Source organism: Schistocerca piceifrons, chromosome X (assembly GCF_021461385.2).
Source record: "Schistocerca piceifrons isolate TAMUIC-IGC-003096 chromosome X, iqSchPice1.1, whole genome shotgun sequence".
Taxonomy (NCBI): Eukaryota; Metazoa; Arthropoda; class Insecta; order Orthoptera; family Acrididae; genus Schistocerca; species Schistocerca piceifrons.
This window is the reverse complement of record NC_060149.1, coordinates 439,241,685-439,268,899: the sequence shown is the minus strand read 5'-3', so window position 1 is coordinate 439,268,899 and position 27,215 is coordinate 439,241,685. Positions and strand designations below refer to the sequence as shown.

Here is a 27,215-nt window from a genome sequence, read left to right as displayed (position 1 = left end):
CCACTCACTGTAGTTCTTGATTCATTATGTTATATGCAAGTATAATTAATTTCATTATTGCCCAATTTTGTAGAATTATTGTTTGTTTGCCATATAAACATTGTGATATTTTCGTAATTCCTAATAGAAGTAAGAAACTAACTGAATCCATAGAATATTAAGTTATGCCACAAATGTTATCAATGTAATTTGAAAAATAATTATATTTCTAACTGAACTTTGATATTTCTGACTGTTAAAAACACATTTGTTACAGATCTGAAGCTAAAAAGATGTATATTTCTTAAATATAACTAGAAAAATCTGTGCGCATATTTTTATTACATAGATCATGGTATGTTCCAATAATATGGTAATTATTTTTTGTAACTGTAATTTATTTAAATTCTATTGTTAATAATAGGTTAACTGGTAAAAAGTTTATTTACACTTAGGTAGCTGTACCCAGCAAACTAACAGTTCACAGTCCCTAAATTCACACTATGAGCAGTAAAGTTGTACAAAAAAGGGCTCATACACATATGCTAAAATTGTCTTGGTTCTGTGTAAATTTTGTAAAGAATCTTTAAAGATTATTAAGTGATGCATCTAATCATATTTCTTTCATACATTTTGTTATTTTGGAGTACCATAAAAGTCCAACTAACCCAGGATTTTGATATTACAACAGGCAGATGCTGTTGTCAATAAATGGATATACCAGCTAAGCAATTCAAAAACAGCTGTTTCATTCCCATGCCACAATATTTTGCATATGCATCTCACATCAAAATTTTGCAGAAGTAACACAATTATAATGGACATTTTATCTGTATTAATGGCACGAGAGTGTTACACCAGATACACACGGACTGCACAGGAATTGAAAATGAGGCTAGCAAAGCAAAAGCTAAAATGTTGCATTCCATTTTATAATGTTACTTTAATAGAGTGGAAACAGAAGTATTGTTCCAATTTACTACTTGCATAATGGGAAAGGTGATGATACAAATAATAAAGCCAGTGGCATTGAGAAACAGCTAAAATGAAACAAGGCTTCAATAAGATTCTATATAGAACTAACAGCTAAGTAAGCTCTCATTTTAACCATAATGTACCAGAGATCCCCAAATAGAAACCTATGTCCAGTTGCTTGAAGAAACCACAGGTAACACCAATCAACTGGAAGGGTAGCAGAAGTGATCCACAAAACTACTGTCCTGTCTCAATGACGTCCATCTATTGTCTAATCATGGAACTAATCATGGAACATATCATGGGCTCAAACATAATGGGGTATCTTGAACAGTACAGTCTCTTCCATGCCAACCACATAGAATCAGAAAATTCTGATAATGCAAAACTCAATTTGTGCTTGTTTCACCAACTCTTGAAGGCAATGTATCAAGGCAGTCAGGTGGATGCAGTATTTCTTTGCTTCCAGAAACCATTTGACTTGGTACCACACCAAAGACTATTGTCAAAATTATGATTATATTGAGTATCACAAAAAACTTTTTGACTGCTATGATGATGCCTTGGTTGGGGGTACACAATATCTTATCTTGGATGGAAAGTCATTGAAAGACAATCAAGTAACTTCAGATGTGCCCCAAAGAAACATTAGAATCCTTTGTGTTCACATAGTACATTAATTACCTGAAAGCTAATATTTATAGTAATCTCACACTTCTTGCAGATAATGCACTTATCTTCAATGAAATACACTATTTGAAAAAGATTGCATAAATATCCAGTTAAATCATTGAAAGATTTCAAAGTGGTGTAAAGACAGTACCTTGTATTCAGTGTTCAGAAATGTAAAATTATGCACGTCACAAAATGCAGAAAAGTATTATTTTATAACTACACCAGTGACCCACAATGGGAATCAATTGACTCATTCAAATACATGAGGATAAAAATTTATAGTGACATGAACAGACCTATCAGATAGACCCAATCATAGATGAAGCAGGTGGCAGTCTTTGGTTTATTGGTGGGATATTAGGAAAATGCAGTCACTCTACAAAGGAGAGTGCTTACATATCATTTGTATGTCTCTTCTTAGAATATTGCTGAAGTGTGTGGGATCCATTCAAAATAGGACTAACAGGGGATCTTGTATGTATACAAAGAAAGGTAGTATAAATGGTCACAGGTTGGTTTGACTCACAGAGGATTGTAACAGAGATGTTGAAAACCTGAATTGCCAGATACTTTAAGATATATGGCATTTATCCTGTGAAAGCCTATTAAAAAGTTTGGAGAACCAATATTGAGAGGAGAATTCGAGATATTCTTCATGCCTCAGCAAATCAGTCCTGTAGGCACCAAGAAGACAAGACTAGACTAACTGCATCAGCTGCAGAGGCATTTAAGCAGGCGTTATTCCCAAGTGCCAAATGCAGTTGAAACAGGAAGAAACCCTAATTTGTGATGATGTGCAAAGTACCCACTGCCACATTTTTCACAGCAGTTCACCATAAAATCCATCAACAGCTGTTACCTCATATACCTGGATATCTTCAGGAAACCATAATCACATTTGCAAACTAAAGTAAAGCTGAAACCTGCTTTCAGGTGGTCAGTAGAAGATTCAGTCAGAAGAACTAAAAGTATAGTGGTATATGGATGAAAACATGGCAAAGGATTTGACTGACACTGGTAATGGGGCTCTGTTGGCACTTGTATATACATATGTGATCTTTAAGTATGTGAATATGTTTATTGTTTCCTAACATTTTTTACACTATATGGTAACAACACTGCTCAATTTTTATGGTTTTGTTGTTCATAATTATGCAACCTTTTATTTCATTGTTGCCATTTATTTTAGAGCCATTACGTGCAGTATACTAGGACTCATAGCTTGTTCATACATCTGATGTCACTAAACTGAAGTATCTGTTTTTTCATTATTTTTATTTATTTATTTATTTATTTATTTATTTCGTATTCCATTAATCCGCTCAGCACAATGGGCTTCTGTACTTTGCACATATTTCTGAAGTCAACAAATTGCCCTTTCATGTAACATTAAAATACTGCAAGTATTTACATTCTTATGATTACACGAATAATGAGTTTATCTGCATCATTTTATTACTTCATTCACAAGTTTATGACATGTGCTTTCATTGTTTAGGTTGAACTGATAATAATTTATAACTTAAACTAACCATAATTTTTTTTTTAAAATACTGATATAGCAGCTTTTGAAGATTTGAAGGTATTACTCCAGAATAATTTGATAGATGTGGAGCACTGCCTGTAAAAAGCATAAATTAGGTACACTTTGTTTTTGTATTTTGCAGAACACACTCATTTCCAGCAGCTTCTAGTTGTTCAGTGGTAATCAAGGAAGTAATCATTATGTTTATCTCTGTACATTTACAAGAACAATAAATTATTGGTAGCTGCCACTGTCATTACCACTTGTTCTCATACAAAATTCTTGCCAGTTATTTTTTTACAGTAGAACCTCACTAACCTGACCTCCCCGCTTAGTCTGTCTGTCCCATTACCAGTGTTTGTTAGGACTTGTCAGTAACTCATCATCTGCAATATTGATCAATAGGCAGTTGACCACTGATAGGTGCAGTAGTTACATCAGTTTCAGTATGAAATAACTTGGTTCTAGCTTGATCAATAAGCTTATTGTGTATGGAGTTGTTTTATAAATTAGTAACAGTGTTCTTCTCATGTATTAAAGCACATAAAATTAAATTATGGCATCAACTAAATGTAAGCATGTTGCAATGTCTTTAGCTGAGTAACTGAAAGTGCTTCAATGGTTATGTAAGGTGAGTCTCATCAAAACATTGCAAGTGATGTAGGGGTTGGCATAAAAACTGTTAAAAATTGGAGCACAAAAAAAAAAAAAAAAAAAAAAAATGAAAACTCTTGAAAGTCATACGACAACAATCAATGATGTGAAAGGAGTGAAAATATGCATGACTTTGAAGAAGCCTACAAGTGAAATTCTAGAGAACACTTTGTGGGTGTGGTTTGAGTGGGAGAGGAGAAAAATAAAGTCTATTGTCTAGGCCAGTCATAAAAGAAAAGGCACTCATTTTGTACGAAAAATTACATAAAAATGAAAGTGAAGGCTGGTCACACTGCTGAAAAAAAAAATGACTTGGCATTCAAAATCTAATTATTTCAGGTGAGAAGCTGTCTGACGATGAAACAGCTGCCAATGAATTTGTTCCAAAATTTGAAATCTTAGTTAAAGAGCTTAACCTGACCCCTGATCAGGCATCTAACATTGATGAGTTTGGCTTGAACTACAAACTCTCCCCTACATGAAGTCCTGCTACACAAAAACAGTCTGTAACAGATTCACAACTTGCCAAACATAGAATTACTACTGCTGCCTGTAGTACCACTAACGCCAGTCACAAGATGCTACTGTTTGTAATCAGAAAGGCAAAAAAACCAAAGGTATTCAAAAACAGTCATAATGCATCAATGCCGGTAAATTACCATAACCAAAATTCAACAAGGATGGAATTCAGCCTCTTTAAGGAATAGTTTTATGACCAATTAGTCCCTGCCATTACAAAATACCTAAAAGGGAAAAACAACTTACTAAACATGCCACATTGATACATGACAAGGTGACATCTCATCCTCCTGAAGATGATCTTCAAAAGGTGAAATGAAAGTTGTTTTTCTTTCTGTCTAATAACATTTCTAAGCCAGTCCATAGGCCAGGGGGGTCAGTGAGTGGCTGAAGAGGTGATATCATTGAAAATATATCTGATCAATTTTAGAGAGAACACAAGAAGGGAGCAGCTTGTTCCTGGAGATGACATAAATAAATGTAAAAGATGTTACCTATACAGTTGCTAAAGTTTGGGAAGAAATGGCAATATCACCAGTTGAAAAACCATGGTGGAAACTGTGGCCAAAAATGAATGAAATTAAAGATGAAACATCAAAAGGAACAAGTGGAGAGAATCAAGAGGAAACAGACCACACAACGACTGATGAAAGTCAAGATGCAGACACTCTGATTTTGAGGCATTTGCAAACTTTACAGTAGGATTGGTTGATTTAAATGAGGAGAGGAAGGGACCAAACTACGAGGTCATTGGTCCCTTGATCCAAAGGAAACAATGCCACAAGGGTGAGAATAAGACAATGAGACAACACAAAACAAAATGAAAGGAAAAACCACAACAACAACTGAAGGGCAACAAACACTTAAATGGACAAAAGGGGACAAGAAAACCACAAGGACGCAAGAAACAGGTAGAAGAGGTTAAAACAAGAAAGCAGGTTACCATGGCTGTCTGACCATGAGGAGAAAAAGGAATAGCCAGCCACTCTGCAACACATTAAAACCCCCACCCTGAAAGCACTAGGTCAGAGGACACACACGTACAAAGGACACATGCTAAAACTTAGAGAAAATGATAAAACTCATCCTCATGAATAAATCGTAAAACTAAAGCTGCTGTTGAGGCATTGTTGCCGAACACCCAAGGTAGGGTCCTGGGAAAGTTAAAAGTCTGCCACAGAGCAGCTAAAGTGGGCACTCCAGCAAGAGATGGATGACCATCATTCGTGAGCCACAGCGATACCAAGATGGGTCCTCGCAACAGAGGAGGTAATCATACGTCAGCCATGTATGGCCAATGCGGAGCCGACAGAGAACCACAGAGTCGCTGCGAAAACCGTGCACAGAGGTCTTCCACACATTAGTAGTTTCTTTAATGGCACACAGCTTGTTGTGCATACTGACATTATGCCATTCCATCTCCCAAAGCCACAAAACCTTGCAGTGTAATACTGAATGCAGATCAATTTCAGAGAAGCCCACCTCCAGAAGTGGTTACTGCGTAGCCTGTTTGGCCAGCCTGTCGGCAAGTTCATTGCCTGGGATTCTGACATAACATGGGGGCCAGACAAACACCACTGAATGACTGGACCATTTCAGGGCATAGATGGACTCCTGGATGGTCGCTACCAAAGAATGACGAAAGTAACACTAGCCGATGGCTCGTAGGCTGCTCAAGGAGTCAGTACACAGGAGAAATGACTCGCCTGGGCATGAGCGGATGTGCTCAAGAGCACAAGATATGGCCAACAGCTCTGCAGTGAAAACACTGCAGCCATCTGGCAATGAGTGCTATTCTATATGTCCTCCATAAACATAGGTAATCTCAATGTGACCATCAGCCATCAAGCCATTAGTGTAAACCACTTCATGGCCCCGGTGCATGTCGAGAATCTAGAGGAAGTGACAGTGGAGAGTCATAGGGTTAACTGAGTTCTTAGGACCATGTGAAAGGTCCAGGCGTAGCTGCGGCCTAGGTGTACACCATGGAGGTTTTCAAGAATGAACCTCAAGTATAGGTGGTAAAGGCAAGGACTCCAGTTCGGAGAGAAGGGATCACACACGATCTGCATTTGTAAGCTCTGACCTGGGCTGCCGATGTGGGAGATGAACTGCTGTGGGCAGGAAAAGGAGATGGTAATTTGGATGTGCAGGAAAACTACGAAAGTATGCAATGTAACTGGAGAGCAATTGCACATGCCTAACCTGCAATGGAGGGACTCCGGGCTCCACCAGGACACTGGTCACCGGACTCATCCTAAAGCTCCTGTTGGTAGGCGAACACCACAGTAGTGCACTGGGTTGAGTACATGCAATGCTGAGGGTGCCGCTGAACCACAAACCAGACTCCCATAGTCAAGGAGGTATTGAACAAGGGCTCTGTAGAGCTGCAGCAGCGTAGAATGATCTGCACCCCAGATGGTGTTGCTCAGACAGCAGAGGGCATTGAGGTGCTGCCAGCACTTCTGCTTAAGCTGACGGAGGTGAGGAAGCCAAGTCAATTGGGCGTCAAAAACCAGTCCTAAGAATCAAAATGTATCCACTACAGTGAGTGGATCATCATTAAGGTAAAGTTCTGGATCCCGATGAATGGTAAGATGCCGAAAGAAGTGTATAACACACGACTCTGCAGCCGAAAACTGGAAACCGTAGGCTAGAGCCCATGACTGCGCCTTATGGACGGTTCCCTGTATGTGATGCTCAGCAACACCAGTATTGGTGGAGCAGTATGAAATGCAAAAGTTGTCTGCATACAGAGACGATGCTGCTAGACCATTAATGGCCACTAAAAGTAGAGATACACTCCATACGGAGCCCTGTGGGACCCCATTCAACTGGACATTGGGCAATCTATGGGAGGCACCAACTTGGACATGGAAAGTGTGAAGAGACAGGAAATTTTGGATAAAAATCAGGAGTGGGTCTTGGAGACCCCACTCGTATAATGTGGCAAGAATATGATGTCGCCAGGTCGTGTAATACGCTTTTCGTAAATCAAAAAAGACAGCAACCAGGTGTTGGCATCTGGAAAAGGCTGTTTGAATGGCAGACTCGAGGGACACAAGATTATCAGTGGTAGAGGGACCCTGGCAGAAGCCGCCCTGACATGGAGACAGTAGGCCACACGACTCCAGGACTCAACCCAACCACCAACACACCATACATTCCAGCAGCTTACAAAGAATGTTGGTGAGGCTGATGGGCTGATAGCTATCCACATCAAGTGGGTTTTTACCAGGTTTAAGCACCAGCATGATGTTGCTCTCCCGCAATTCAGACAGAAAGATGTCATCGCATCAGATCTGGTTGAACATGACAAGGAGATGTCGCTTGTAGTCAGATGAGAGATGTTTAATCATCTGACTGTGGATCTGATTTGGGCCAGGAGCTGTGTCGGGGCAATGTGCAAGGGAACTGAGGAGCTCCCACTCTGTAAATAGGGTTCACTGTGGTGTGTAGCAAATGAGAGGACTTTCCTTTCCATCTGCCATTTGAGGGTGCGAAAGGATGGGTGGTAGTTCTCCGATGCAGAGGCTCGAGCAAAGTGCCCTGCAATCACGTTTGTGTCAGTAGACAACACGCTGTTGATGTTAATGCCAGGGAGACCTGTTGGGGTCTGGTATCCTAAAAGAAGTCTGATCTTCGTCCAGACTTGGGAAGGTGACGTATGGCATCCAATGGTCGAGATGTATCTCTCCCAAAACTTCTACTTCCTTCTTTTGATAAGCTGGTGAATGCGGGCATGGAGCCGCTCAAAGGCTATTAAGTGCTACAGGGCACGGTGCCGCTTATGCTGCTGTAGAGCTTGCCGATGCTCCTTAATTGCCTCAGCAACTTCCGGCGACCACCAAGGAACCACCTTTCACCGGGGCACCCTAAAGAGCGAGGGATTGTGTTTTCCACTGCATTAATGATTGTTGTAGCCACCTACTTAACTATGACATCAATTTTACTGTGTGGGGGAGAGTCAACGATGACCACAGAGGTGAAAGTTTCCCAGTCTGTCTTGTTTAAAGCCCATCTGGGCAAGCTTCCATGGGCCTGACGCCAGGGCAGTGACAGGAAGATGGGGAAGTAGTCACTAACACACAGGTCATCATATGCTCTCCAGTGGATAGATGGGAGAAGTCCTGGGCTACAAATGGGTGAATCAATGGCCGAGTAACTACCACGAGCCACACTGAAATGTGTGGCGGCCCCAGTATTTAAGAGGCAGAGGTCGAACTGAGACAGCAAACTTTTGACACCTCTGCCCCAGCCAGTAAGCACAGTGTCACCCCACAAGGGGTTATGGGCATTAAAATTTCCCAAAAGTAGGAAAGGTTTAGGGAGTTGATCAATCAGTGCAGCTAATACATTCAGGGGTATTGCACCATCTGGAGGAAGACATACATTGCAGACAGTTATTTCCTGTGTCATTCTTATTTTGACAGCCACAGCTTCAAGAGGGGTTTGAAGGGGCACAGTTGTACTACAGATTGAGTTTAGGACATAAACACAAACTCCACCTGACCCTCAATTATAGTCATTACATTTCCTGTAATATCCCTTATAGCTGTGGAGGGCAGGGGCCTGCAGTGCCAGGAACCAAGTTTCCTGGAGGGCAATGCAGGAAGCAGGTGTAAAGCTCAACAGTCGCTGTAGCTCAGCCAGGTGGTGGAAAAAACTGCCGCAGTTCCACTGGAGGATGGCATCGTGAGACTGGGAAGGCATGGAACATTCAATGAGGCAGTTTATGCCTCATAGTCACCTGCTGCCGATGACTTATTGCCTGAGCAGTCTATATCCATTGTGTCTGAAGGTCCAGCGAAATCTAGGTCCACAGTGGATACCAAAATCTCCACCTCATCCCCAGGCACAGAGCTTATAGGTAGTGGTGGTGTGGGTGCCACTGCAATTTCCTTTTTGGACTTTTCTCATCGCTCCTTGGGTTTGTCTTGCTGGGAGGGCTTCACTGATTCAGTATCCAGGACTGAGGAGGATCATGAAGGGGTACAACCAGCTGCTTTTGGGCACTTCAGCCACTGGCAGTCGTCATCTTTCCCACTAGCAGAAACCTGGGAAAGGAGTGACTCAAGGGATCCCTTCCTGGAGAGAGGAGCCGAAGAAGACTTACGCTTCTCCAGCTGGGAAGTGGGGACTGGTGACCCTGATGGTTGGGTCGGGGCGAGGGGGGGGGCAGTGCTCTTGATGTAGGTGGTGCGGGAGCAAAGGGGGGGGGGGGCAGATTGGCCCCACCATCAAGAGGGCAGGTGTAGCCTTCTGGTTCTGAGAGCCAACTGGAATTCGTGGAACTCATGGGGCTACAACTGTTCTCGTAGCTGTGGCATATGAGGAGGTCATAACCACAGGATGTAGGGGCTCATATTTTCTCTTAGCCTTAGTGTACGTCAGTCAGTCCAGGGTCTTGTATTCCACAATTTTCCTCTCTTTCTGTAAAATCCTGCAGTCTGGCAAGCAAGGTGAATGATGCTCTCCACAGTTGACACAGATGGGAGGCGGGGCGCATGGAGTATTGGGATGTGTTGGACATTCATGATCTCGACATATGACACTGGAAGTACAGCGGGAAGGCATATGGCCGAACTTCCAGCACTTCAAGCACCGCATTGGGGGAGGGATATATGGCTTGACATCACAGCAGTAGACCATCACCTTGACCTTCTCAGTTAAAGTGTCACCCTTGAAGGCCAAGGTGAAGGCACCGATGGCAACCTGATTATCCCTTGGTCCCTGATGAATGCGCCACACGAAATGAACACCTTGCCGCTCTAAATTGGCATGCAGCTCATCATCAGACTGCAAAGGAAGGTCCTTGTGAAATATAATACCCTGGACCATATTTAAGCTCTTATGTGGTGTGATGGTAACAGAAACATCCCCCAACTTGTTGCAAGTGAGTAAAGCCCGTGACTGGGCAGAGGATGCTGTTTTTATCAAGACTGACCCAGAGCCCATTTTAGACAACCGCTCCACCTCCCCTAACTTGTCCTCTAAATGCTCTACAAAAAACTGGGCATCATTGAAGCAAAGGAGTCCCCATCAGTTCTCATACATATGAGGTACCAGGGTTAATAAGGTTCATTGTCATCCTTAGTCTGGCATTCCTCCCATGGTGTGGCCAAGGAGGGGAACGATTTAGGGTTGTACTTTCTTGCATTGTACTGAGACTTGGAACGCTTAGAGACTGTTGGTGTCTGACCACCAGCAAGTGATGACATGGTACACTTCATTGCATGTCATCCGCCATGATGCCATCCACTCCCACCAGGGGCCCTCCCCACGGGCTCCACCCAGCCGCAGCAAAAGCCACCTGGCAGGATGGCCTTTGCTGAGAGTCCTGATACCCCAGGATCAAGGGCATCTGCTCCTTGTCATACATGGTTAGTGAACGGCACAGGCAGGCATCAGTAGAGCAATCCCCATGTTGTCCGGGGGAGGGGGTGGGGGGAGGCTACACTACAACCAATAGGGTACATGGCAGCCCCATCACAATGGACTGGCTACCGTGCTGGATATGGGGTGCTAAGAAATCCATGGTCATCGTCAGTGCAGAAAGCGAGACTGTATAGTGCATGGTGGAAAACGCACCCAGGAAGGTGTCCTTATCCAAGAGAGTGAGAATGAGTGGGACTGCAATGCGACAATGAGAAACTGGGCTAAAGATCTCAATGCATGATGGACATGATGCACCATGTAAGGCGTCCTTCCCCAATTGGCTCACTCTACAGGAAAATTTAGGAAGATGGAGGTCAAACCCAACAGAGGCCATCACATAAAGGCCGAAACATGTGATACTCCTTTTAGTCGCCTCTTATGACAGGCAGGAATACCTCAGACCTATTCTAACTCCCAGACCCACAGGGGGTTTTACAGTAGAACATTTAGCCCAGTGACAGAAGTGAATGGATCAGTACAGCTTATGTTGAGTGCACAATGGAAGAAAAATTAACTGGTGATCAAATTACTGGTGCTGTAAGTTGAAGAACCAATGAGAATGAGAAATATGATGATGGTGACGAAGACAATGAACCTACAACTTGAGTATTGCATACAGATGGTAAAAATGCATTTGATAAAGCCTTTAAATACATTGAACAAAGCTCTACATCTACCTCAAGAGACTTTAGTGGATAGGTAGTGCTGGAACATCATGACAAAACAAGGTTGTTGGCTGCTAAGCTAAAGCTCCTTACAGATTTTCTATGCCTTGCTTACACAAACAGAACATTTTTTACCATGTGATTTCATGTTTTAAACAGTTAGTTGCAAATCAGTTGTGTGTCACTGCAGTATTGTAGTAAGTCAAACTTTCACTCTCAGTCGCAATACCTGACCAAACAATACAGATGTATTTTAGAGTAGAGACACTACTTTACATTGCTCTTTTGTATAAGATTTTTTTAGTGTGTTGAAATATTCTTTTTGTTTTGTTACTGTTTTAAAATCGAACAATATTTCAGACAGAATTTTCAGTTGAAAATTAAAGTTTTACTGTACTGTATTGTGATGTTACAAGTCAATAAAGGTGTTCCTTTGATAATTTGATGTTTCTCACATACTGACCCCACTCTTGATCCCTTAGGGGATGGATTACAAAGGTTCTACTGTACTTTCATGAATAACATTTTCTCAAAATCCCATCATAAATCAAATATTGATTTGGTTTCCCCTTGTATTATGCAGAATTATATATCCATTCTTCCATTTGTTCTGGCAACTATTCCCTTCTTTTCTTAACCTGTATTCAGACGATCTCTATCTTATCTTTTATGTCTTCTCTTGCACTCAGTTACAGTGTAATTACACCTCTCTTAGTCATTCCCTGTATGCATTATGCCAATTTGGCACAACATTTTGCATGCCATAAGTTACAATTTCTTCATCCCATTTTGTTGTTCTGGCTATATGAAATTAAATTTTGCATAGTATAAAAAGGGGGGTATTTGGATCCAGTGTTCCCACTTGAATACAAAAGGACTCTTGCATGTGGGCTACAAACTGAATCAGAAGTGGTTTCCTTGCCTGTCTGCAGCAATATAAAGGACTCTCCAGCAGATTTTGAGGAGGAAAAAGTAAACTTATCATTAGTTGTGACAAGTTTTATGTGTGAGCACACATGTCCTTCCACTGTTTCACTTATTTATTTCTCCTTGCGCATTATTCATAGTGGTCTGTCAGTAGCAACCAGGAAATCCGGGTTTGAGTCCCGGTCCAGAAAAAATTTCATATGTAACTAATAGATAGTACATCTGTGCCTAATACAGCTGATGTCAAAGAATTTTCAGTCAGCAAATAAATTTCAAATTATTTTGTACAGCTGTGGATCATTAATAATTCCTGTTCTTTCAGACATGCAAGTAAAGTACATCCTTCTAGCCCTGAATCTTTATGACCTCAATCTCTGCTACCCTGGCCCCCACACCCACCTCTACCTCTGACTTAACTTGTCCTGCTCACACATATTCCCTCCATCAGTCTGCCTCTTCCTCTGTTCTATCACCCCAGCCCAATCTGTTCCTACCTGTAATCATATGCTGTACACAACTCACCCTGACTGTGAACCCTAACAAGCTCATTGGTGCCACATTTTGATTCCATACACTTACTGCCTCTCACTGCCAGCCATCTGCCACCCTTCCCCAACTGCCCGTCTAACTCCTGTCTCATCTCCCCCCTCCTCATTATCTACAGCTCTCCCCCCAACCCCAGTTCAGCTGCAGTGCCAGCACACTGTAATTAGCCAGGACAACGTAGCCCACTCCCATTGCTTTTAGCAGATAATATAGGAAAACTACTGATCAGACATTACTTTAAAAGGTATGAAGATAGGTGTTTAATATACCATGAACAGAGATATCACTGAAGACCATGTGCAAGCTTGAACAGGACAACGATTGTATAGGAATTGGACCATATTCTTCTCAAAAGAAATATCTTAGGATTTATGTTAAGCAATTTAGGTAAACTACAGAAAACCTGAACTGCGATTTCAACCCCAGTCTTCACAGATGAATGTCCAATGTCTTAGATAATGTACTGCTGGTTACCTTTCACATTTAATTTGGTACTAACTGTCATAACAGTTTAGTAATTTCTGAAAAAATTAATTTCTATGATACTTCACTATAGAAATGTTAATATGCTAGAACTATATGGAAATCATTTTCCTACCCATCATACTCCTGACATTTTTCATTATTCTCTGCCATCCAATTGATTTTTTCTTGTCTCATTCAGATCAGCCCTTGTAGAACTGGTTCCTCTGTATCATAACTGTATGATTCTCTCTCACTGGCTGACTTCAATAGTTCCAACTTTATGACAATGATGGCTTTGCCATTTGCACATTTTTTTCTGTCTCTTTATTATACTGTTCTGACTTGTGCTTTATGTCAAAAGATTTTATTTGAATAAATATCAGGTTTTTGAACCAGTTATTTTTCAGTCACTTTCAGTAGGTTTTCAAGAGTAGTACATTTGGTTCTTAAAGAGTAGGGGGCAATATGCAACAGTATCTACAACAATTTAATTTCCTAAATAAAATGGCATGACTTATCAATATTTTTCCATATTTAGCTAAATGTAGCAGTAGCAACTGAAGCATGAATGGTTTGACCTGGTAGAATAATTTGGAAAAAAAAACTCATTATACATGACATCATTTTATATTATATGTTGCATACAATTTGCTATTATAGCTGAGTGAAAATTGTTAAAAATGTAGAGCATTAGGATTGTACATATACATTTTCACATTATTGCTAACCAGATTTTATGCAATACCTTGTAACCCCAATCATACGTCCAGGCATCAGTCTTACAAGAGACTGACGGCAGGAAAAAAAACCAGCATGCGGCCCACCATATCCTAACGGCACTCCAAACCTTTGGCTGGTTCCAACAGCAATATCAACATTGAACTCACTTGGAGGACGTAAAAGAGTGAGTGCTAATAAATCTGTTGCACAGCATACCAGTGACTGTAATAGGAAAATAAACATTTATTTTGACCATATGGAACTTATAAAAGATATGCTTTTTTTAAGGACAAGTGAAATTACAGTAACTGAAATAAAGGAAAAAAATGAGAAAAATGGGGCATGTGAATAATAGGGGTGATTTGCAACATGGTCTGGATGGGATTATGAGTGATATCTACAGTTAGAAGTGGTGAGTAAGGGAACTGTGTCTAGTCATTCTGTACTAAGCTTGGGCAGATGGCCATATGTTTATTAATTTCCATTATTTCAAGGTAGTTCATCTTCCTTCCTTTATGGATGTAATGTAATACTTCATGTTGTACCTTGTAACTATGGCCTTCTTTAATCAGGTGATCTGCAAAAGTAGAGTCTCCTTTTCGAAGTTTCAAACTTCTATGGTGTTCCTTCAAGTGGACATATATTGCCCTGCCAGGCTGAACTATATAGAATTTACCACAATTACAGGTGATTTTGTATATTTCACTCCTTTCCAAAGCTGAAGTGCTGTCTTTACCATTGGGAAAATAGTGTCCAATAGTGTTGTGCACATTAAATGATGTTTTAAAGTAACTGAGTTCAAGTTTTCTGGCTACATTCAGTGAGACTTTCCTAAATATGGAATTGTGAACTTTATTGTGTTCTTGAGGTGGTGGGCCAAGAACAGGGCAAGGAGAGAGCACACTTGTTGTTTCTGCTTTTTGTGCATTATGGAGTCCACTGAGGTAGAAGGATGGCCATTGTTTGACACTATTTGTCTGATTGCATTTAATTCAACCTGGAAGCTATATTCATTCATGGGGATGGATATTAGGTGATGTATCATTGGATGAAAGGCAGCATGCTTATGGGTCACTGGGTGTCAAGAATGAGCAGATATTACAATATCTGTGATGGTACATTTCCTATAAATTTTGAAAGTATGAATATGATTGCTGATGTCTAAGGTTAGATCCTGCTTGAGGGATTGTTGGAGTTGTCTGGTAATATCTCTCCATAAGCACAAGACATCATCAACACACCTCAACTAGTATCGGTCTTGGCAGAGAGTTGGTTATTTTCATAAAAGCTGTCTTTCAAAATTATCGATGAAGATTTCAGCAAGGACTGGGCTGTAGCAGAAAAGGGTGGAAGGGGGTGGGGGGGTGGGGGGGGGGGAAGTGTCTCCCACAGCTAGACCATCCAACTATTTGTATACCCTGCCAATGAAACAGAAATACTTTTGTATTGGGCAAGCTTGTGCAGCTAACCTTATGTCATCTGTGAGAAGCAGGTTTTTGCATGCTGTAATAGAAATATAAAGGTTGACTGGAATACGAAAGCAGAATTCAGAATAAGAGGAAAAGGGTATGAAAGTGAAGCAGTAGTTGAGAAGACAGTGAGAGTGTGCTGCAGCTTCTCCCTGATATTACTGATTTTGTACATTGAGCACGCAGTAAAGGGAACTGAGGAGAAATTTGGAATAGGAATTAAAGTTCAGGCAGAAGAAATAAAAACTTTGTAATTTACTGATGATGCTGTATTTCTGTCAAAGACAGAAAAGGACTTGGAAGAGCAGCTGAACAGATTGGACAGTGTCTTGAAAAGATGTTATCAGATGAATATCAACAGAAACTGGGTAATGGAATGTAATCGAATCAAATCATGCAATGATGAGGGAACTAGATTAAATGAGATACTAATACTAGTAAAAGAGTTTTTATATTTTGGCAGCAAAATAATTGATCACCAAAGTAGAGGGGACATAAAATTTACATCAGCAATAGCAAGAAAAGCATTTCTCAGAAATATTTGGTAACACTGAATTAAATTTAAGTGTTAGGGTGTCTTTTCTGCAGATATTTATATGGAATGTAGCCTTGTATGGAAGTGGAATTTGAGTGATAAGCAGTCCTGACAACAAGAAAACATAAGGTTTTTGAAATACAGTGTTACAAAAGAATGATGAAAATTAGATTGTTAGATTGAATAACTAATAAGTAGGTACTGTATTGAATTGGGGTAAACATAAACTTGTGGCACAAGGTGACTTACAGAAGGAACTGGTTGGCAGGAGACATACAGAGGCAGCAAGGAACTGACAATTCGAAAATAAGTGTTGGGATAAAAACTGTAGAGGGTGTACAAATTTTGAATATAGTAAGCAGATTCAAATGGATGTACAGGGTGACAGTTATTGAACTATAAAAAATAAAATTGTCATAATTTCTGAATGGTTTGTGTTAGGATATTCAAACTACACGGTAGGCTGCAGGGCATGATGGGAAGTAGTACGTGCATGTATGATTTGGATAGGTTCATCAATAAGCAAAATTGGTGCATTTGGGGCACTGAGAATCTGCATTTCGTGATCAAGAATTCTCTTCACCCTCAATGGGTGACTGTGGGCTGTACAACGTCTGGTCATGGAGTAATCGGTGCAATATTCATTGATAGCATGGTGACTACTGAATGGTACATGAAGGGTTTGGAAGATGATTTCATCCTTATTATCCAAAGTGACCTTGATTTTGACAAGATGTGGTTCATGCAAGTTGGAGCTCAACTCCATCAAAGCAGGAGGGTGTTTGATGTTAAGGAGGAACACTTTGGGGACCACTTTCTGACTCTGAGCTACCCAGAGGCAACTGGCATGGGCCTCGATTGGCCACCATATTCTCCGAATCTGAGCACATGCAACTCCTTTTTGTGGGGATATATTAAAGACAAGGTATACTGCAATAACCCAAAACCATTGCCGAGTTGCAAACAGCCATTCAGGAGATCATTGACAATATCTATGTTCTGAGACTTCAGCGAGTCATGCAAAATATCACTATTTGCCTGTGCCACATCATTGCCAATGATGGCAGGTGTACTGAACATGTCATAATATAAATCTGAATATCAGTAGTGATATTTACATGTTGAATAAAATGTGTGCATGCTGCAGTTTGTAACTAATTTATGTTTTTCTTTTTTTTTCATATAGGTCAGTAATTGTCCTGTAAGTTACAGTTGATAAGCAGAGATGAAGAGGATTGCACAGGATAAACTAGTGTGGAGAGACACATCAAACCAGTCTTTGAACTGAAGACCACCACCACCACAACAACAACAACAACAACAACAACAGAAATACATGTCTCCTGAACTATCAGCAAGTAATATGGTCTCATCCTGCAAAAAATCCACTACAACACTGCTTGAAAGATAAATCCACTACAACACTGCTTGAAACATAAAATAAGGCATATATTCTGATAAAGAGCAGAGAAATGTCATTTCAGGATGTTCTTGAGGCTGTGGTTAAGTTTAATTCTATACTATGTGATGTTCCAGAAGCCTAGCATGAGAAATTCTGTTGAGCTTGGAAGGTATAGAGAGGAACTAGTGGCAACATTAAACATTGAGTGAGTATGTAATGCATGAATGGACAGCACATTTAATAACATACTGTTTGCAAAAGGCAGAGACTTAGTCTGACATACAATTTTAACTAGTTCTGGAAGATCACCAAGAAGACTTATCCTCTGTAGAGTAATAAACTGAATAATAATAAGGATAAAATTTTAACTTTAGAAAAACTATGTTAATGTCCTTTATTTTACATTTCCTAAAAGTCTTTCTATTGTTGTTTTATGGATAACTTCATATTTAAGTATTCGATGTTCAATGTACTAATGCATTCAGAGTATATGAAATATTTTTCATTCCTTTGTTACTTACACCATTTAAATGAGCACGTTGTACAACCTCTGTGAAATCATTAACAGTTCCTTCTGTGTCAGGGTATTGGAAAAGTACGGCTGCTATATCTCTGTTTGTGAAGTCAGCTTGGAATACATTTCCCACCTCTATGGACAATCCTAGTGAATCAGCTCTTGTTTCCACAACAGAAATTGTTTGTGGATGAAGTAGATGTGATAGAAATAAACGTCTTCTTTTGTTTTGCCTGAAATAAAATAGCTTTTAATTTATAAAACCAGAAATGGAACTCTTTTTCATTACACCATTTAATATAGAAGTAGTGTATAGTAACATCACAAATTCCATCATCATCCATTATTCTGCATGTTCTTATTTGCAAGACTGGAGTATTTGTCTGTCTCTTGCCATCACAAATAATATTTTCTAACAGCTTTAATCTAGCTTTAGACAGCTGCACATAAACGATAGAAAAAATAATCAGTTTTAAAAACTTATGTATTAAAATTTTTTGCCCACTGGTAATAGTTTGGCTCAGATAGAAGTTTTGGTTGCTACTACTTCCAGAATTAAATGATAATAATTGAATCCAGTAATGCTTAACTATACATATCAAAACATATGAATCTGGGCAGTGAGAGTGTTGCACTTTTCCACATTATATTATTTTATAATAGATAGTTTAGTAGACAAGGGCAGCACCTGTGTGTGAGTCAATAGTCAGTAAGAAGAACTGAATAATTATGAAAATGTTTAGTGATTGTATAGATAAAAACCATACACAAAGATGTAGTTTAAAATTGGTTACATATTTTGAAATAAGGTTGACAATAAATTACCTCTTTTACATTTTGGCACCATTACAAACACAAAGTTTATTCTATATTAGGAAACAGCAACCACAATATCAAGAGAGTACAAGAAAGTGTTCATAAACTAATTTCATTTATAAATATCAACATAGAATTTACACGAGTATTGCTGAAACTTTAACAACTGCAGCAAGAGCAAGTCTATATTATGAATTCCAGTATTGTGCTGATATTCTTGTTGCCTGCATAACTAAACTTCTATTTATGTGACCTTTCACTGCTCAACACCTTCACTATATAGTAACTGGTTATTTTCACACACTCCATTCTATTCCACATTGGATTTCCCTGTATTGAATTAACAGTGTAATGCATAACTCAGGAATCATTGTTGTATTTGTACATTTCCACACTACAGAGAAAAAGCTCATAAGATGAACTACTGTAATAATGAAATAGTCAGAAAGTGGTAGCAGTTTTCAGTGCAGAATTATCAGATTTGAAGAAAGTTTATTGATAATTATTCTCTTCAATGCATAAGCATTTTCAAATATAATCTTTAGGCTTTAAAGAGAGACTGTTTTCCATTCCTACCAGATCTGTAACTTTGAAATCATACACCTGAACCATTGCAGGCAATTTTTAATAGTCAGATGGGAATGACCAAGTGACCTGCTATATTAACACTTTTCTGTCTGCACATCTCGTACAAATTGATTCGCTTGGCACTGGCAGTGCTAATTCGGATTACTTGGCTTGTCACCAACCGTTCTTGACATCATCATTAACTTTTACTTGTCTCATCATTAGTTCTCATAAGTTCACAACCCTTTTGCCCTACTTTCATAAAATTGTAGAGGTGATGCCACTTCCCATAAGAAGGTGTCAATAGTTCCATCACTGTCTTTGCTAAAGGCTGTCCAGCACCGGAATATATCTTGAATCAGGAAATGTATCCCGTACTCTAATCACACAGCATCTGAATGAGTATGCCATTTTTCATAATTTTCGACAGATTCTAAACTTTAAAATTTAACCATTTATGCCACAGTATCATTCCTTCATCAATTGAGATGTTTTGACTTAGATTAAAAGTTTCTTTAAACTTTTTGGAAAAATAATCAATTATGAATTGCACTTTGAAAAGCCAATCGTCCTTATCTGGTTCATCGTTGTTGTCAGAAAAATGTAAAAATGATAATATTTGTCTGAATCGTTTGTGGGACATCGTTTTGCGAAATATTGGTGTGTCTATCAATGGTTTCATTGACCAATAATCATCGCTCCTTGCTTTTTTTTGTACAATTCCCATAAGGATAACAAGCTGAAACATCCCATAATTCTGACAAATTTGGCATTTTTTTTATCCAGTTTCCTTCTATTGCAATTTTGACTGTAGTACTTGTTGGTTTTGTTGCTAATATATTCAAATAGATTGTTCCCAATATATAATTCTACAATATCCTCGATGCTCTGTGTATCTGTGGGAAATAAGTTTGGACCCAGAGATCCTTCAAATTTATTATTGGTCCTCGGTAAATCAAAGTATGACCACTGTGCACTGTATTCTTTGTCTGATTCATCCAAATCACTTGGCAACCGTAGTGTTCGCCAAATTCTTCTTGGACGTATTTCACTATCTTCCGACGATTCTGCTTCACTTCCATTTTTGTTTTTATATCCAGTGTCTTCTTCCCAATCAGCCAAGTCATCTGGAACATCAGACAAGATGTCTGCATATTCATCGTAAATAATTGTATCGTCTCTTTCATCTGCCATGATGAAAGAGCACAAATACTTATAAAAACAAAAAACTTGTTCACGTGTGCAACTTATTGTTACCTAAACGAAACACCAACAGAATGCAAAAGACACTAAAGTGGTGTTGCCGGCCACTGTGCGATGCTATGCTCACGACACCAATGTGGCGCCACCGGCCACTGAGCGATACTATGCACAGGACACCACTGTGGTGTTGGCAGCCATTTACCGCTATTTTGAGTATGACACCACTGTGGTGTCACCAGACGGCATAGTGTTAACAGAACACTCAGAGTTCTGGGTGAGAGTTTCCGTGTGATGAATGCTACAAGTAGTGCATATATTTTTCCACCATTTACATTTTAGTCATTAACATTTTGCATAATAACTTAACATTCATTTCTCTGTAATTGACTGGTTCTGCTGACATCATCACTGGCATTCTTGAAAACACATTTAACTCCAATTATCTGTTTTGTGTATATCTTAAAAGCAGTATTAGGTCAAAACATCATTTTATGTTACTGTGTACACAAGTGTGCAAGGGACATTACAGAGGTGGTTGCTACTTCCCAGGCTGCGTAATCCAGTGTCTTATTTCATGAATGTGTGGCACTGCAATATATGGTACCATTGGACGCCACACATCCTTTCAGATAATTTGACTCATGGGTAAGAATATGATAAGCAAGTTGGGATGTCTCTCGTTAACATAAAGATGTTTTTTTTTTATTGGGTTGAGATTATTTCATGAAATTTTTACTATTAATTTCCTCCTCAGAATGCCAAAATATTTTGTTGACTCCCACTTACATAGGAAGAAATTACTATTGAAGAAAAAGCAGTTAGAGTTCACAAGGAAAAATTAAAAATTTAAGTGAGGTTTTTTTTCACATGTTATTCAAGAGTTGAATGGTCAAGAAACAGTCTGAAAGTGGCTCTATGAACCCTGTGCCAAACTCTTAAGCCTGGATTGCATAATGGTCATGTAGATGTAGAAGGGTAACCTTGACACGTAAGGCTAGTATGGTACGTACTGTAGTAGCCTTGCCACTGTTCTCTGCATTACTACAGCTGTATTGCAAAAGGACAGTCCATGTCCAACTGTTACAGAAAGTGTTCTATATCTACATCCACACTGTCACTTACATGCTTTCCTATTACAATTGCAATGGTTCACAGGAAAAAATAATTGTTGTTAAGTCCCTGTGTGAGCTCTAATCTCCCTAATTTTGCCTTCATAGTCTTTTTGTGATAAGTATATTTTGGTTTAATCTTCTAGGAAAGTAAGCAAATGGAATTTTAAGAGAAAACTATAGCATGATGCACGATGACACTTTTGTACTTAATAAATGAACATGTAACAAAATAAACTGCTCTTCTTTGGATCTTCTCTATCAATCCTATCTGTTACTGGTACCAGATAGATGAGAAATACTCAAGTATTGATCAAATGATGGTTTTGTAGCCTACTACCTCCATGAGTGGATTACTCTTCCTAAATATTCTCCGGGGCCAATATAGCAATCTTCTAACACTCCTTGTGGTACACCCAAAGCTATTTTTACATCTGAAGATTTTTCTTCTTTAAAAATAACATGCTGTGTTCTATTTGTTATAAACTACATTCTAGAACACTGCAATTTCTTATGAATACCAGCACCTGGTACCAAAGTCATCTCAGCTGTACTTCACATTTATCACAGTGAGAACATATGGTATATTACGTTGTTGTTGTATGCTCTTTGTTATGAAACTGTTTCATTATTGGAAAGCTGTGGGAAAAAGTTTTTTTGAGGGGTGGAAATAAGGATGCTGCTGTGACTATTTTCATCTGTGTAACTCAATAAATTCTGAAAATGATGAATTGCTAGTTTTCTCATTCACTATTAAAAAAACCTGAGGACCTTAAAAATCACCCTGAAGACAATGACTACCACAAATGGATTCAGAAAAGATGATTATTTTCTTTTCTTTATTGAAATGGTACCTTCCTTTGAATTAATAAATGCACAAAGACTTAGCTGCTACACTGAGGAAGTGCATGAACATCAACAATTTAAATTATTTTATTTAAATGACTCATTTAAAGCTACAGAATCATTCAAAAAGTCTATGTTCAGTAGTGCAGAAATATCCCGATCAAGCAGTATCACTTGGATCTGATTTTAACCTACTGAACATGCACTGGAAGTCCCTGGATTCAACGCAGGTTGTTCGATCTGATTTTGAAGTAGTGCTGAATATGTTTTCCCAAAACGTGTCTTGAGCTGCTAGTTCAACAACCCACAAGCAATGAAAATATGTTAGACCCTGTAGAAACAAACAGTCTTGATCTCATAAACAGTGTCCGTACAGAGACAGGAATTAGTGAAGATGATATCATAGTGATGATGGTTACTACAGATAATCCATCAAGAAGACTAGGAGAGTTTTAATGCTCCAAAGAGCAGATAAGCAGTTGTTAGTATCTAATTAGATAGTTAATGTACTTCATTTAGTTCTGATATGATACAGGTAAAGGAAATATTGGCAAAATTTAAACTGACTGTAGATCCTGCTCTGTGCTGAGTAAGTGGATTAAGCACAGAGAAGATCCCCTATGGTTTAACAACAAAATTCCAAAAATGCTGTGGATCAATCTTGGTTCAAAAATGAATGTGGCAGTGTTAACAGGCAAAAGTTAGTAGAAATTTGTGCAGCTATAAAGAGATTGGTGAGCAAAGCATACTACCGTCTCTACTATCTTAATTCGGTGAAAGAGCTTGCCAAAACCAGTGAAAATTCTGATCCTACATTAAACTACTTAGTAGGTTGTAGGCTTCTGTTCAGTGCAATGTTACCCTTAGGTATACATATAGTATACAGATCCAGACCCAAATACAGTGTTATGAACAACTACACATGTAATTAAATATACTTCTTCACTGTGTCAGTGCAGCATGCCTTGACTTCATTCCCTCTGCAGTTGTTCCTATGTTGGTAACTCAGGATCTTCAAGCAAATTCAAATTTCTATAAAGGAATATGCCACACTAATTCTTCTAATAAATGTTTATATTGCATCCCAATATACAACATTACAATAGTTGATAACAGAAGACACTGCTTGTCTGTTTGGCTTTGTATCTGACATCAGACTCTGGTATTACACAAATGAAAGAATAATTTGTCAGTTCTGTGGGTTTCTGTTGTTTGCTGTGACAATGTCAACATTGTCATGATGCACTTCTTACTCAATGATGCCCCTTGCTATTTCTAGATGGGATATCAAGTGATGCAACAAATGAAAAGCCCCCCAGAAACTGCAACTCATGATAATAGGCCTACTGCAAATGCTGTCCCAGCTTTAAGACAAGCAGCAACCATCCATATCATGTCACATGCAAAAACAAATTGCAGAAACCTCCAAACAGTTTTCAAATCTTAACTATTTAATCACTAAATGGTTTCACCTATTTTAACCATCATTCACTGGCTAGGTAGGCACAGGGTAACATACAACCCTACCAGAGTGATGTGTCAGTCATTGGTCATTTGTCTACCAGTCTGCTGTTAAAAAACAGCAAAAGGAAAGCTGAAGTTTTAAACTTTGCATTTAAAAAATTCATTCACGAAGGAAGATTGTACAGACATACCAGCCTCTGACCACTGAACAGACTCCCCTATAGAGGATATAGGGATAGGTGCTCAGAAGCACAGAAAGAGTTAAAGGCAAGTAATCACACATCTGGATAGAAAGCAAACTTGGTTTTACAGAGATTACTCTGGCATAACATTTGTAGTACACTATACAAGCCTTAATTTCAGAGTGACCTTTGAAGAATTTATTTTCCATGCGACTGACGAAAATATCTGCAGTGTATCCGCCAATGGAGATCTCATAGTTACTAATACTTAGATCTAGTCTTGAAACGAGAAGTAGTTTTACTATAGTACGATTTCAAATGACTCGATAGTTTTAATGATGGCCCCAGGGAAAAGGGCCTTGTGTGTCAACATATTATTTTTAATTACTGTTATCATTTCATTCATATGAGTATTCACACACGTTTCCTATATCAAGCCAGGCAAACCTCACATTAGCAGGAACACAAATATGTCTAATCATAATTATAATGTCTAGTCATATTGAACAAGCCTTGCGCCAGTCTCACGACAGTTAAAAACTGATTTCATTCTTGCTCTTAATGCAGTTTTTGTCTTCAGTACAATTAAAAACCAGTTTTCTCACACCCAATGTGGAAAACCTTGTGGTGGTGGATGGTCTTACCTAACTAGCAACAGTGCCATGACAGTTAAATGACTAGCTTGTGTGACTATGCTCATTGTACAGTACAATTGATTTAATATGCAACTGTCACCATAGTTGTCATGGAGCAATTTGTATGTCATCTGCAGCCGAATCAATTTATGATGCTTACTGCATCACCTAGGAGGAAAATTTTCGTAATCTTTTTTGTTTCCGTAACATTTCCCCCCATCTGTGATGATATTCCATTCAAATTTGATGTAATTCTGAGGAGAGATGTCTGCTAAAAATGGAATTTTAATTATAATCACCCTGTGTATCAAAGGCTGGAAAATGAACAACTGTGTTTTTGTTCTGCTAATATTTGTTCATTTCAAACAAAAACGCAGTAAGGTGCATTGACAATTCTCTTGTGGTACATGTTCGAGGAGATGAATGTTATAATTGGGATTGTGGTCCGGTAGTGTGTGGCTAGTTGATTGGATCATGTGAAGCTTAATGGTAGGGATGTGTTCAGATGTAACTGATTTTTGCTGTATGTTCTATTTTGACTTTGTATTTATGACCTTGCTTCAGCACATACTCAGTAAAAATGGAGTCTGGGCCATGTAATCTGCAGCTACGCTGATGCTCAGTCAGTCTAGCTGCATAATGACCTGCCTGTTTGACCAACATAAAATTTGTAGCAGTCAATGCAAGTCATTTTATAAACTTCACTATTACTTAATAAATCTGATTTACTCTTGCTGTTGAATAAGATACGAGCTGTGGTGCCTTTTACATAAAATGAAGCTTTGTAATTACAAGATTTGAGAGTTTTACTTTGGTTATCAGGTATCCTTTATTTCCATTCTGGAAATGCACCCAAAAATAATGCAGAGTAGCCAACACTCATCAATGAAAGACCAAAATCTGTTGAACACCTTTCAGCATATCTACTCTCTCCTGGTGGATTGCCTCAGCGTGCTGGTACTACCTGGTGAAGTCAGTAGTAGTGACAGACATCAAAATAAGTGCTTGATAGATCGTTCATAAGGTGTGAAATTTGGCTTCTGTCATGTTTAGGTTCTTTGTGTGTAACAGTTCTTCATTTGCTGTTTGGCTATACAGACCTGCTGCTGGTTGTCACCAAATGTACTTTTAATTTACACCTGTAATTTGTCTCAGCTCCTGAGTTTTTCCTTGTTGTCCTCAAACCACTGCTGGCTGCACTATCCAAGTGAAAGCAGACCTTGGCAAGAAAAATTTAACCTCACCAATTGTATTTGGTAATACAGTCAAATCCATTTAGCCATCTAGTCAGTCTAGCCATAATTTCCAAGAACACTGCTTCATTTGTGGCGTGCATATTACTTATCTAATCTTTCATATCCATTGGTACCTTAACAATGCATACAGTAAGAGGACTGTACTGTTTGTATTAAAGTTCCTGCCCACAAAATGGACAGCTTTTGTAGCATGAATGGAGCTACAGTGATATATGTCCCAGGTACCCACTGTCTCCTTCAAACTATGTCATGTTGAATTCAGAGTCAAGTACCAATCATGAGACCAGTGTCATACAAAAGATCAACACTTCACATTGATGGCACATTTATCAAACACACACCATGCACAAAATACAAACAATGCTGAACTGCTAGCCTTGGCAGAGTGTGCTTTTATTTACATGAACATAATATGGTTTGGTAACTACAGTATTCCATAAAGAAGCATGCTCCAAATCTTCCAAGAGTTACAAATCTTAAACAGTACATAACTGCATGAAGTGGGAACCAAAGAGGTGCCCCCAATATGCCATCCAGCAACCATAACAACTACATGATGGTAGATGGTGTGAAGCAGCTGCCAATTTAAAAAAAAAATAATTAGTGAGTAGAAATATGCTGAATAAAATATTGTAGTTACCAGTCATAATGCAAATGTAGCTGAACCAAGCCATTTCATTAATTACAAGGTTTCCATTTTTCAGTTAATGTTATGATCTATCTGCAGTCACAAAAACTTAACACTTTCTACCTCTTGTTGTTCAGTTAAAATATTAAATGGTCTGTACTGTGTCTTACCAAAATTTCATGGTAATCCATTTGTCTTGAACTATCTGTAGACATTTCCAGATAATTTGTCAGCTTCCTTTTCAGTGACTGAACTGGAGCTACTTTTTATTCATATCCTTTTATCATTTGCAAAAATAACAAAATTTTTATTTTTTACATTGTTGTTGAAAAATCATTTCTGTACATTAGAAACAACAGAGGATTCAGAATAGAACCCTGTGGTGTATCATGTCAGATTTCTTCAAATTCTGAGAGCCTATTGGTTGACATGGAATTGATACACTATGTTGTCATGCAGAGTGGAGACAAACCATGAACCCAGTGTATCCACTATTCCATG

The 27,215-nt window shown here is 38.8% G+C and overlaps 1 protein-coding gene across 2 annotated transcripts in view; it reads right to left on the bottom strand.

Annotated features, from left to right (window-relative positions):
- LOC124721337 (glycine dehydrogenase (decarboxylating), mitochondrial) overlaps positions 1-27,215 on the bottom strand; it is a 308,726-nt gene that overhangs the window by 124,075 nt on the left and 157,436 nt on the right. For both annotated transcript variants that reach the window (XM_047246255.1, XM_047246254.1), the window contains exons 5-6: positions 18,016-18,241; positions 14,114-14,310 (exon numbers count right to left, since the gene is read on the bottom strand). In XM_047246255.1, the coding sequence (XP_047102211.1) occupies positions 14,114-14,310; positions 18,016-18,241 (423 nt within the window). The remainder of the gene's footprint in view (positions 1-14,113; positions 14,311-18,015; positions 18,242-27,215) is intronic.